General features: G+C 40.6%; 1 protein-coding gene and 1 pseudogene across 1 annotated transcript in view; both read right to left on the bottom strand.

Annotated features, from left to right (window-relative positions):
* Positions 1-13185, bottom strand: part of SHQ1 (SHQ1, H/ACA ribonucleoprotein assembly factor) — a 279818-nt gene that overhangs the window by 211096 nt on the left and 55537 nt on the right. Inside the window, exon 5 of the mRNA XM_006903000.1 lies at positions 6119-6231. Coding sequence (XP_006903062.1) covers positions 6119-6231 — 113 coding nt within the window. The remainder of the gene's footprint in view (positions 1-6118; positions 6232-13185) is intronic.
* LOC102868376 lies at positions 2368-4954 on the bottom strand (annotated as a pseudogene).

Raw genomic sequence — 13185 nt, 5'->3', positions numbered from 1 at the left:
CCCCCAGTAAGGAGGTTTTCTTTTTACTCTGTCAGTAAAAGCTTTTGGTGCACTGAGATTTAATCTTTAGAGGGTCCCATTCATCAATGTTGTCTTCTCCAGACTGTGCATTTCTGGCTGCATTTGGCAGTCTCTATCACAGACTATACTTTATACCACAGGCCATCTAAGCTAGATCCCAGTTTGTCTCTGAAGAACTTTACAATTTTGGACTTTACTCCCATGTTTCTGACCTACCTTGACTTGACTTTTGTGTATGATGTGAGATGTGGACCCTGTTTCAGCTTTCTGCAGGAATCAGTCCAGTTAGGCCATTTGTTGAAGAAGTTGTCATTTCCTCATTTGATTGGTTTTATTTCCTTATTGAATATCAACTGACCATAGATAGCTAGGTCCATTTCTGAGTTCTCAATTCCATTTCATTTGTCAATATGCCTGCCATTGTACCAGTACCAAGCTGTTCTGGTTACTGCTACCATGTAATAAGTTTTGAGGTCAGGGAGCGCTATGCCTCCTACTTCATTTTTGTTTCTCAGAAATTCTTTGCTTATTTGGGGTCTCTTTCCAAATAACTTGACAATTTCCCTTTCAATGTTCTTGGAAAAATAAATTTGGTTAGGACTGCATTGAACATGTGGACTGCTTTTGGCAAAATTGTCATTTTCACAATACTGAGTCTTCCTATCTGTGAACAGGGAACATTTTTCTATTTAGGTCTTTTATTATGTCTTGCAGAAATGTTCTGTTGTTTTCTTTGTTCAGATCTTTTGTGTCACTAGTTAGGTTCACTCCCAAGTATCTCAATTTGTAGTTGGTTACTATAAATATTACTGCTTTTCTGATTTCCTTCTATGAGTTCTCTTTGCTACAGTACAGAAATTAAAATGATCTTTGGATACTGATCTTATTATTCAGTCATCTACTAAATTGGTCTAATAACGACGTTAAGAGGTTTTTATTGACTCCTTAGGATTTTCTGTGTACTTTATCAAATCATCTGTATAGAGAGATAATTTCAACATCTCTTTACCAATCTGGATGCCTTTTATTTCCTTTTCTTGTCATATTGCCCTAGCAAGCACTTTAACACAATATTCAATAGAAGAGGTGACAATGGGCATTTGTGTTTAGTCCCCGTTGACAAGGAAAATGTTTTTAGTCTTTCTCCATTGACAATGATACTGGCTCTTGGCTTTGCATATTTACTTTTTACTATATTGAGGAAATTCCCTTCTGTTTCAATTTTGCTAAGAGTCTTTATCAGGAAGGAGTGATGGATTTTTTTCAAATGCCTCTTCTGCAACAATTAATAACATCATATGGTTCTTGTTATTTCCTTTTCTACTGTGGTGAATTATGTTGATTTGTTTTTCTTATGTTGAACCACTCTTGCATATTTATTATAAATCACACTTGGTCATTGTGAATTATTTTGTGATGTGCTTTTCTATTTTATTGGCTAGAACTGTTTTATGGATTTCTGCACCTATATACATAAGAGATACTGATCTGTGGTTTTCTTTCTGGGTAATATCTTTGCCTGGTTTTGATATTAGGGTTATGACTCTAGGAGTGTTCTTTTTTTTCTATTTTGTGAAATATTTTAAGTAGAATTGGTGATAAATCTTCTCTGAATGTTTGGTAAAATTCAGCTGTGCAGCCATCTGATCCAGGACTTTTTCTAATAGGGAAGTCTTTGGTTTTTTGTTTTTTTTTTTGCTTACTTCATGTTTTAAAGTATGAATCACAGCCCTATGCAGATAATCTGTACACATCAGTCCTTTAGAATGCAGCATATTGCAAAAGTCTATCACAGCAACAGCCTATGACAGAAAGTATTCCTCAAGGATGGGGCACAGGGTAGATTAAGTAAGGTTACTTAAATCTTCATCTTTTACGGATCAGAACCAAGATGGCTGACTTTCTGTCGGATTTGCTAGGAATTCAGTAGAGCTGGTTTCAAGTTTCATATCAACATTTACTAGATATCACCTTCATATCCAGAAGTTGTAATCCACGAGGAGTCCACAGTAAGAGCAGCGAATCTAAGGCAGTCAACCTTACGAAGGCTCAGTGTCTAAACAGAAAGAGATTTCTCAAATGGCCATGGGCTGCAGGTTTTGGTTTGCTCGGTTGATTTGTTGTTGTAAAGAACACTGCTCGACTGAGTTCACAATGAGAATATCCCCCCTAAATCTAATATCCATTAAAAGCAGTAGTGACACTGGAAACGTTCAAAGTACATACAATAGGGCAAATTACGTAGAGTGGTCTACATCGTTGCTGTGGATCTAGCTGAGAAGAACCACTTACAGTGGTTCACTGGAGTCTAGTAACCTTAGGAGGGTTGTTAGCAAAGACCATTCCTTAATTGTACTGTGTGAGGTTGATTTTCTGATTTTTAGTCACAGCATACTGGTTGTCTAGCAGAAGTTTAAGGGTCTGGTTTTTTGAAACCTCCTCCCTACCTCTACTTAATCAGTAAATATTACTTCTTTACTAGGTTGTTTTGAAAATATTCTTCTTTAAAAGGAAAGGGGGAAAAAAAACCCAAACCCAAAAGTGCCACCCTTTAAAAGAAGAATCTTGGAGGAGGGAAAAACAGAGGGAGAATTAGTATGTAAAATCCTTATAAAATCATTTTTAAGGCTCCAATTGAACAAAAAAACAGAATACTGTGTGAAGCTTTAAAGTCTTATTTTCTATGACAGCAAGTCTATGAAAACTTTCAAATGAGAACCTATTTCTCCCTAGAAAATAACGGAATGAAAACTGTCTAAAAACATAATGATTCCTTCTAAGATTGACTTTCACCTTCAGTAAACAAAAGACAACTGGTAACAGTTTTCTCTTTCAAGTCAAGTCCTACCTCACTTCTATTTGGTAGAAGCCAATCAGGTAAGGTCAGGATGAATGTAAAGAGTTACTGCCCTCTCAAGGATGCCCCTGACATATCTGGAGCGTGAGAAAGGCGCAAGTAAAAGTGGAGGTTTAAATTTAAGCCAGCTGTGCTCTCAGAGAGGAGAAATTACTAGGATTCACTTTTAAAGTCACCCAAACAAACAATAATACCATCTGGTGTCATTTACAGGTCTTCCCATTTTATTTATTTTTAAAAATTTGTGTCCCCAAATGACATGTAGATGTGTCATATGTGGTCATTTAACTCCAGGTAGCATTACTTTTTAAGTACCTATTCCAGCTTTCAATTGTCGTATTTCACCTACCAGATGCTGCCCTGGATGTGCTCACCACGTTGTGCCAAGAAATCTGGAGAACAACCACTTGGCCAACTGACTGGAAGAGATCTATAATTGTTCCCATTCCAAAGCAATAGAGTGCGGAAACTACTGAACAATCTCATTGATTTCACATGCAAGCAAGATTCTACTGAAGATTATCCAAAAACGATTAGAAGAGCACATCAGCAGAGAACTGCCAGAAGTCCAGGCTGGGTTTAGAAGGTGTCATGGTACTAGGGATATTGTAGCTGATGTTAGATGGATCTTAGCTGAAAGCAGGGAATACCAGAAGAATGTCTATCTGTGATTCATTGATTATGCAAAGGCATTTGACTGTGTGGATCATAACAAACTGTGGCTGACTCTGAGAAGAATGGGAATCCCAGAACATTTAATTGTGCTAATGCGAAACCTATACTTGGACCAAGAGGCAGTAGTCAGAACAGAGCAGGGTAACACTGCATGGTTCAAAATTGGGAAGGGTGTACGCCAGGGATGCATCCTGTCTCCATACCTTTTCAACATGTATGCAGAGCAGATTATCCGAGAGGCTGGGCTCTATGAGGAGAATTGCGGCATCAGGATTGGTGGAAGATCTATTAACAATCTGCATTATGCAGATGACACAACCCTGCTTGCCGAAACTGAGGAGGACTTCATGAACTTGCTGCAGAGGGTCAAGGACTGCAGCCTTCAGTATGGACTGAGGCTCAATGTCAAGAAGACAAAGATTCTCACCACTGGACCAACTGGCAGCATCAGGATGGATGGCGAAGAGATTGAGACTGTTCACAGCTTTAGTTTGCTCAGCTCCACTGTCAACACTCTTGGCACCAGAGGTCAGGAAATCAAAAAGCGTCTTGCGATGGGAAAGTCTGCTGTTGGGGACCTCTCTAAAGTACTCAAGAGCAACGGTGTCTCTCTGGAGACTAAGGTGTGCCTGATACAGGCTGTGATCTTTGCAAGCACTTGTTATGCATCAGAGAGTTGGACAATGACTAGGGAAGATAGAAGGAGAATTGATGCCTTCGAGCTGAGGTGCTGGAGAAGAGTATTGAATGTATCCTGGACTGCCAAGAAAACAAACAGATTCATCTTGGAGAGGGTTAAACCAGGCTGCTCTTTGGAGGCAAGGATTCTGGGGCTTCGTCTGACATACTTTGGACATGTTGTAAGGAGAGGCAGGTCCTTGGAGAGGGACATCATGCTTGGGAGGGTGGAGGGACGGCACAGAAGGGGAAGACCCTCTATGAGGTGGATTGATTCAGTGACTGGGGTAATCGGGATGGGTGTGTCAGAGGCAATGCGACTGGCACAGGATAGAGCAGGGTTTAGGGCTATTGTACATAGGGTCGCTATGAGTCGCAAGCAACTCGATGGCACATAACAACAATCCCAGCTTTCTACGTGCTTGGCAGTGGACTGCAGGGAAGGGAACTGTGTGTCACTGTAGATTTCTGGTGGCCCTTGTGGTGTCTTCCTCGTTGTGGTTAACCTGGCTTCAGGAGTTCTGTACACGCCATTAGTCATTGCAGGTTCTGGGGTTTCTAAACTGATGGTCAGGGCCAGGGCTGCTTGCACTGGAGCAGTTTTGTTCCAGGGACCCAAATACTTTTCTATACCTGCGCCTCCTCCTCCACCTTCTTTCTAATCATCACCTGGATCTTCCCTTTTCCTTTTTTATCATCTTCTTCCTTTTTACTTACTTGCATCACCTAAAGGAGGCCGCTGTTATCAACCTCTTTCTGCACAAACTCTTTCCACTAATCTTCATCCTTGGCCTTTGTGGTGGCCCCAGGGCCCTTGGTGGCCAAGCCTGCCACCCCTCTCTGTCCTGTGTGTCTCCCCCCAACACCCGACACACACACACTAGGGGCTCCTGCACCCACCCTGCCTGCAGCCCCGCCTCTCCCACCTCCACTGCCAAAGCACACCTCGCCCAGCTGCTCCAGCCACTCCTTTTTTTCTTGTCTCACTTGGCAAAGAAGTTGTCCAGGTTGTGCTCCTCTGTCTCAGCCATGGCCACAGCTTCCATGGCCCGGATGGGTGGGGCTGGTGGTGGGCGCAGGGCACTTAAAGTCAACACGGAGGTGGGGGACAACATGGAGGCAGTGGGCCCACCTCAAGTGTCGCCCTGTGCAGCTGGAGCTCCCTGATACAGCAGCCATGCTACAGGCTCCCAGCCACTGTCCGAGGAGAAAAGGACCATTCGGCCCCGCGGGTCCAGCAAAGGGAAGTCTTTTTATGACCTGTTTAGTTTCTTTTGTTTTTGATGGGTCGGTTAAAATGTTCTACATCTGTCCTTGACAATCTGGGTAGAGCATGAATTTTAAGGAATTTGTCCATTTTCTGGTTTTTCAAATTTATTAGAGTACAGTTTTTTCATAAAATTCCAATATTATTGATTTAATTTAACCTGGTTCTGTTGTGATCTCACCTCTATCATTTCTTAATGGAGTTGTGTGTCTTCATTTTTTTCTTCTGCTAAGTTTCCAAGCAGTCTTTCAATTTTATTGACCCTTGTAAAAACCAGCTCCTGGTTTTTATCCTGATTTTAATCGTTTTTCTGTTTTCTATCTCCTTAATTTCAGCTCTTGTCCTTATCATTTCTTTTCTACTTTAGGCTGCGGGATTAGATTGTTCTTTTTTCTATTTGATGAGGGTGTTATATCATTGATTCATCTTCTTTCTTCCATTAAGTTTGTGCCTATTGCTATGAACTGCGCCCTGACGACTAAAAACAGAAGTAAAAATACTGTTATGTGTTCTGTGTTCTATTTTTTAGCCTCCTGGTTTTTAAAAAAAAAACAAACAAAAAACCTTTTGAGAAGAAATTTCAAAGAGGCTACCTACTCCACAAAACACTCAATACTCACAGGTAATGATCAGGATCAAATTTGGCCAGCTCAGCAGCCAGGCGTTTCTGTCTTCGTTCAAATGCAGGAGTAGAATCTGGATCCTTAATATCAATAACATCACTCAATTCATCCTAAGAACATCCAGAGAAGATTTAATATTTAAAAATCAAATTGTGTACAATATTCCAAAATACAGGGAGAATAATATCTATGACATTTAGATTCAAATACTTACAGTGTGTTAAATACTTATCACTTAGTAGGTCCTATTTTCATATGACTTTTCACATAAATCACCTCATTTAATCCTTAAACCAAATTGGATAATGTATATTAAGACTATAAAAATTTAGCCTCAAAAGTAGACTACAATAAACTGCTGCCAAGTAACTCAACTCAATGCCATCAAGTTGAAAGCAACTCAGAGCTGACCTTCTTGTGGGTTTCTGAGGCTGTAAGTTGCAGAGAGATTGCCTGTCTTTCTTCCTCAAAGCCACTAATGGATCTGAACTGCCAGAGAGGTGCAGCTTTGGGGTTAGGAGCACAATTCCCTACAGATTATGCTACTGGAAATTCCCTGTCCATCCCCCAGTTAGTCCTAGAGATTTATTAAAGACAGAGTGGCCTGAAAATCAGACATCCACATACAGACTTTTCCTTTTACTTCTTCCTGAAACCAAGTTTCTCCTTGGAGGCAAAGCAAGTTCTTGTCTCATATACCTTGGGTATGTGGCCAAGAGGGACCAGTCTTTGGAAGAGGACAGCATGTTTGGAATGGTGGAGATACAGCACAAGAGAGGAAGACCCAAGATGAAATAAATGGATTGATACAGGAACTAGGGCAACAGGATTAGGTGAGCTGGAGTCAATAAGACTGGCTCAGGATAGGACAGGGTTCAGAGCTATTGTACTTAGGGTCGATACAAGTCACAGGCAACTTAATAGCACATAACAACAAACCACCTATAGTCTTTGTATAATCAACACCCGTGGTGGTAGCAGTCAAGAAATCAAAAGAAAAAAATTAAAGACCAAAATCAAAAGATGTGTTTGCACTGGACAAATGCGCTGTCAAGGACCACTTTAAGATATTGTAGAACATCAGTTCAAAGATTTGTGACTCACTCAAGCCAGGGTATTTTTAATTGCTTTGTATGCATGTGAAGAACAATATACAAGGAAAACTGAAGAACTAATACCTTTAAATTGTGGTGTTCGCAAAGAGTACAGAATATACTACAGACTACCTAAAGAACAAACAAGTCTTGGATAAAGAATATCCAAGATGCTCCTTAGAGGCAAGGATGGTGAAATTTCATCTCACATACTTTGCACATTGTCATGGGGCAACAGTCCTTAGAAAAACACATGCTGGGAAAAGAATGAAAAAGAGGAAGACCTATAGTAGACGGACTGGCAAAGTGATTACCACAATGGGTTTGCGTATGTAGAGATTTTAAAGAAACAGCAACATTTCAATCTGTTCATAAAGTTACCATGAGTCACAGTCAACTTAATGGCACCTAAAATCAACACAGTCTATAGTAACAGGTCTTAAATAAGACTAAATTCACAAAACTATGTACATACTATGTCATGAGCAGATTTCAAGATTTTCAAGGGTAATTAATATTACGTCTATAACTTCCCTTTCTAAAATTAGAAAATATACTTTACCAAAATGAAAAGGTTTGTATCCTAATATATGTTTTCTAAGCCAAATCCTAAAACTGCCTAGAACGTGATGTATTTATTCTTTTGATTAAAATTACCAAGAAATCTTGCACAAAAAATTCCTAAAACTGTATCTTTTTCTTTTTTCTTCAATTCCTATTCCTACTCCCAAGTAAAGCAAATACAGAAACTGACAGCAGAACAGAAAAGAAATCAAGGGAAGTAACTTAGTAGAGCTGTGGAGAATAATCAGCCACCTTGACTCATGCCAACTTTATTTCCACAGGGTTTTCAATGGTACCGTTTTGGAAGCAGATTATCAGGCCTTTCTTCCTAGTCAGTCTTAATGTAGAAGTTCTGCTGGAATCTGTCCAGCATCACAGCAACATTAAAGTCACCAAATGACAGATGGATGGTGGCTGTGGAAGAGGTACACTGGTCAAGAACTTAATATGGCAAGAATAGGAGAATGCTACCATTAAACCACCACTCCCTGGTTTTATGCCTTTATAATGAAAACAAAAATTCTCTCACTGCAAACAGAATCCATTTAGTTCAAGTAATATTACAATGAAAACCTTTAAGAGTCCAAGTTTGATGTGACTACATAGTGTTACTACTTTTCTATCATTTTCAGATTAAGGAACTCTGTTCAAATGAAAGGTCAGTGGTTCCAATTCACCAGCTATTCCACAGAAAGAAAGGCAGTCTCCTCCATTAAAGGCTTACAGCATCACACAGCTATTCCACAGAAAGAAAGGTAGTCTCCCCCATTAAAGGCTTACAGCATCAGAAACCTGAAGAAATGGAAAATATCTGCATTTTTCTTCTCTGACAGGTTCCAGCTTTTCCAGGTTTTACTGTACTATTATTGTTGAGTACCATCAAATCAGAACCGACCTGAAACTGACCCTCCAGTGAGTTTTCAGAGGCAGTTCACTTCATGAGACTCATCTTTTTCTCACAGAATAGCCAGTGAATTTGAACTGCACGCCTTTGAGCTGGCAGCACAATTCTTTTACCACTAAGCCACCACAGCATCCTGTATTAGTGATATTTAATCTAAGCACATTCTAATATCACAGAAGGACATACAAATCTTTTTGATTGCTTCTCGGCCTTTTGGCTAAGATCAAGTGTAGAAATCTTTTTTAAATTCATTGGAACATCTAGAATGTGCTAATACTTTCAAGTATAAAAATTTGGGGGGAGGAGGAGATGGTTGGCTGTTCCCAAATGCATAAAAATTTGCATTTCAAAATTTTCTTTGCATTTACTTTTGAACACTTAAAACATATTTTTGTACAGAAACAAAAATATAAATAGTCAAGCCGTCGCGGCCCCCTGCCCAGGGTGGGCTGCCCTCGGCCCTTGGCTCGGGGCAAGCTGTTGCGGCCCTCTGCCCGGGGCGGGCTGCCCTAGGCCCTTGGCTTGGGGTGAGCCATTGTGGCCCTCAGGGTGAACTCCTCAGTCCCCAGATTGTGCCATCTGACCCCTGGGTGGGGAAGGAGAAGGAAAAAAAAAAGAATGCCTAGGGTATCCAGAGAATGTTACCTAGGCCACCTTCGGCCACCCTCCCCCCCCAGTAAACCTGAAAGCAACACCCTCAAAGCCCTTCTATTTGTAACTCACAAGTTTGTTCTCTCTAGGTTTGCTCCCTTTCCTAGAGGTAACCTTAACTCTGAGTTTTACTCCAGAATTGACCCTGAACCCAGTGCCAGTGACAAAAAGGAAATACAACTGACAGCTAAGGAAGCAAAGGAGGATGGAGCCTCTGGGTTCAACCAGCCATCCCCACTGGACCCACCTGGGAAACATTTTGCAGTCCAGAGGGGAGCAAATGACAGGAAAATATCTTCTAACAGAGCAAGAAGGCAAGCAGCTTTAACCCAAGACCACCAGTAAGGTGATAAAGCGTCCTCCCTTCCCCCCTTTACATCCACGCCCCTGTTCAGCATGAAGAAGAAAGAGAATCAGCATCCAGTTCCCAAATCAATAAGACAGTTGGTTTAATTACCACTGGAAAATGCTTGTCATTCCTCTGTAGCATCTGGTCCCCACTGGATACTCATCATTTCCTTCACCTGCTCCCCCCACTGACCAAACTGTGCAGCTCTGCAACTGCATCCCTGCTCATCCTCACCCTTCTGCCCCCAACCCTCACCTCCTTGTACCCCCAATGTTTTTCCCAATAAAATAAAATAAATAAATAAGTAGTTGAAGCCCAATCACAAGTTATTCAATTCATAATAGAGTACTATAAAGAACCTACCATGTAAGCAGACATGTTTGCATGGGAAAATACTTTCAGAGCTTCAATTTTGTCTACCTGAAATACCTCTTTCCTTGACTCTTCTGCTCTTGACCTACTATTCATCTGCCTGAAAAGAGTCAAATCAACCAAAAAGCTGGCAAAAGGGATTTTCCAATAAGAGCTTGGTAAAGAGGAGGATTGCAATGTACCCAAAGGGCCATGCTCATGGTAAATGATAAAGATCCTGACCCATGACCACAAGTCCCTTTTTCCAGCATCCTAAAATGACCTCTTTCTTCTATTAGCCAGAGACCTTTCTACTAAACTCCACATTGCCACTCTACTTCTGAAGGTAGCCTAATAAAGAAGGAAAAGTACTACTTTAGAATTCTTAGATGGTTTAAATGGTTAACATCCACAGCAGCTCACAGGAAAATCAAGACTCTGAGTCCCCCTAGAGCTACTCTGGAAGAAAGTCCAGGAGATATACTTCTGAAGTATCAGCTGATGAAAATCCTGTAGAGCATAATTTTACTCTGACACTCATGATTTGGAATCAACACAACAGCAAAGCATTAGCATTAAAAAAGTCTAGGTTTAAATCCCAGATCCAGTCTAAATATGGAACCTTTCTGAACCCTAGATTCCTTACTGTGAGTTTAGGGACATCTTCATCAAGGACTGTACTGTGCATTAGTTTCCTACTGTCGTTGTTCTTATGTGCTGTCAAGTCGCCTGTGACTCAAAGCGACCCTACATACAACAACCCTAAAACCTGCTCTATCCTGTGCCAATCTTATTCTCTGACACTTACCCCCATTACCCAAGTCACTGACTCCATCCATCTCATAGAGGGTCTTCCTCTCTTGTACTGTCCCTCCAACCTCCCAAGCATGACATCCCAGTCCAAGGACTGGGCCCTCCTTGCAACATGTCCAAAGTATGTCAGACAAAGCTTTAGAATCCTTGCCTCCAAGGAGCAGCCTGGTCTCACCCCCTCTATGATGAACTTGTTTGTTCTCCTAGCAGTCCATGATATATTTAATACTCTTCTCCAGTACCACAGCTCAAAAGCATCAATTCTCCTTATAGCATCCCTAGTCATTGTCCAGCTTTCTGGTGCATAGTAAGTAATTGCAAAGATCATGGCCTGGATCAGGCACACTTTAGTCTCCAGAATAACACTGTTGCACTTAAGTACTTTGGAAAGGTTTCTGACAGCAGACTTTCCCAATACAATTCATCTTTTTATTTCCTGGCTGCTGGTAGCAAAGAGTGTTGATTGTGGAGCCAGGCAAACTAAAGCTGTTAGTAATCTTAATCTCTTCACCATCTGTCATGATGCTGCCAATTGGCCCAGTGGACTACTCATGTAATAAATTATCATAAACTAAGTGGTTTGGCATAACATGAATTATAATTCTAGAAATCAGGTGTCCAAAGTTACCAGTGGGCTAAAATTAAGATATTGGCAAAGTTGCCGTCCTTTCTGGAGGGTATAGGCAGAACCAGTGTTCTTGCCTTTTCTAGTTTCTAGAAGCTGCCCATATTTCTTGACTTGTGATCTCACATCATATCATCTTTCTCCCTCAGCTTCTATCACCGCACCACTTTCTCTTTGACACTCCTGCTTCCCTCTTACAAGGACTGCTCACTCCTTCTCATATGTCCTTGGGGGGATTAATTTGGGCTCAACTGAATAATCTCGGCTACTCTCCCAATCTCTCTCAAGATCCTTAATATAATTAACACCTGCAAAGTTCTTTTTGACATGTTAAGATAAAATATATAAACAAATTTCAGGGATGAAGAGTGAGCATATTTAGGAAGCCACAGAATGGTGTGGGAGTTAAATGAGATTAATTCAAGTATGGCATCAAGTATTCCATAATGGTACATCCAACAGTGCTGATTCCTATTCCACTGACACCCCCTTTACTCCCTGAGTGACTCCCCACTGACAGCACTTACTCACCCTTAGCTTGCTTTCCTCATTGTTGATAACCAAAAAAAGAAATTTTTAAGAAAATCACTTAATCTTTAGACCAGATATGAGATCATCTCAGAGTCTCCAATGCCACAGAGTCAGGCTCAATTCATAGCTGAATCTCAAGTGTTTTTCTTTTTTTTTTTTTATTATTTTGTGTGTGTGTACTGTCAAATCAGATCTGACTGGTACAGGAGGAGATTGTCCTTCCTTCTCCAGTCAAGTGTTTTTCTAAGGCTGTAAATTGCACAGGAGGAAACTGCCTATCTTTCTCCCGTAGAATAGCTGGTGGATCCAAACCTCCAGAGAACCTCAGTCTCCAGGTTAACAGTACAGCTCTCTACAGACTATACCACTAGAGCTCTCCATAACGTCACAAACAGGTTCAGTATTTGCAGGTAATTCCAGTATTTCAGAGGCTAAATGCAGTGTATTTACTCCAGGCATTTCAAAACACTAAATAAACCTAAATACTTGCCACAGTTCAAAACCCTGTAAAAGGAATACAAGCAGACAGAATCATATTTACTTCAACACTACTCTCAACAGGAGCAGAAGGAAAAAAAATAACAGAAAAACAGCCTAAATGTTCATCAAAACAAGATTTGATAACAACTATATTCAAGACCATACCATGCATACGTTCCTAAGGCAGTAGTTCTACATGTTTATTTGTCAAACACTGCAGCCTTTAACATGGACTGCATCTCAACAAGAATAAAATAAAAATCTTTGTCACTGGACCAACGGGCAACACTATGATAGAGAGAGGAAAGACTGAAACTCTCAACAACTTCATCTCACATGGATCTACAATCAATCAACAGTACCTGTGATCAGGAGGTATACTGTACTGGGAGTCTGCACTAAGGTATCCAGCCTCATTTCTGTCAACAAGTCCATGCTTTCCAACTACTGATTCTTCTACATTGTACCCAACTTTTGCACTGTAGTCATCCATTATTATCAAGGTATCCTGGTTGAATGTCAATCAATTTCTGACTAATTGGTAGAAGTCATCTATTTCCTCCTCTTTGGCCCTGGTTGTTGACGGATATATTTGAATGATAGTGGTATTAACAGGTCTTCCTTATATGTGTATGGATATTATCCTTTCACTCACAACACGGTATTGCAAGATGAACCTAGTAATGCTCTTTGTAACTATAA

This window comes from Elephantulus edwardii, unplaced genomic scaffold (assembly GCF_000299155.1).
Source record: "Elephantulus edwardii isolate Elephantulus edwardi_28Jun2011 unplaced genomic scaffold, EleEdw1.0 scaffold00492, whole genome shotgun sequence".
Lineage (NCBI taxonomy): Eukaryota > Metazoa > Chordata > Mammalia > Macroscelidea > Macroscelididae > Elephantulus > Elephantulus edwardii.
This window is presented reverse-complemented; position numbering and strand designations above follow the sequence as displayed.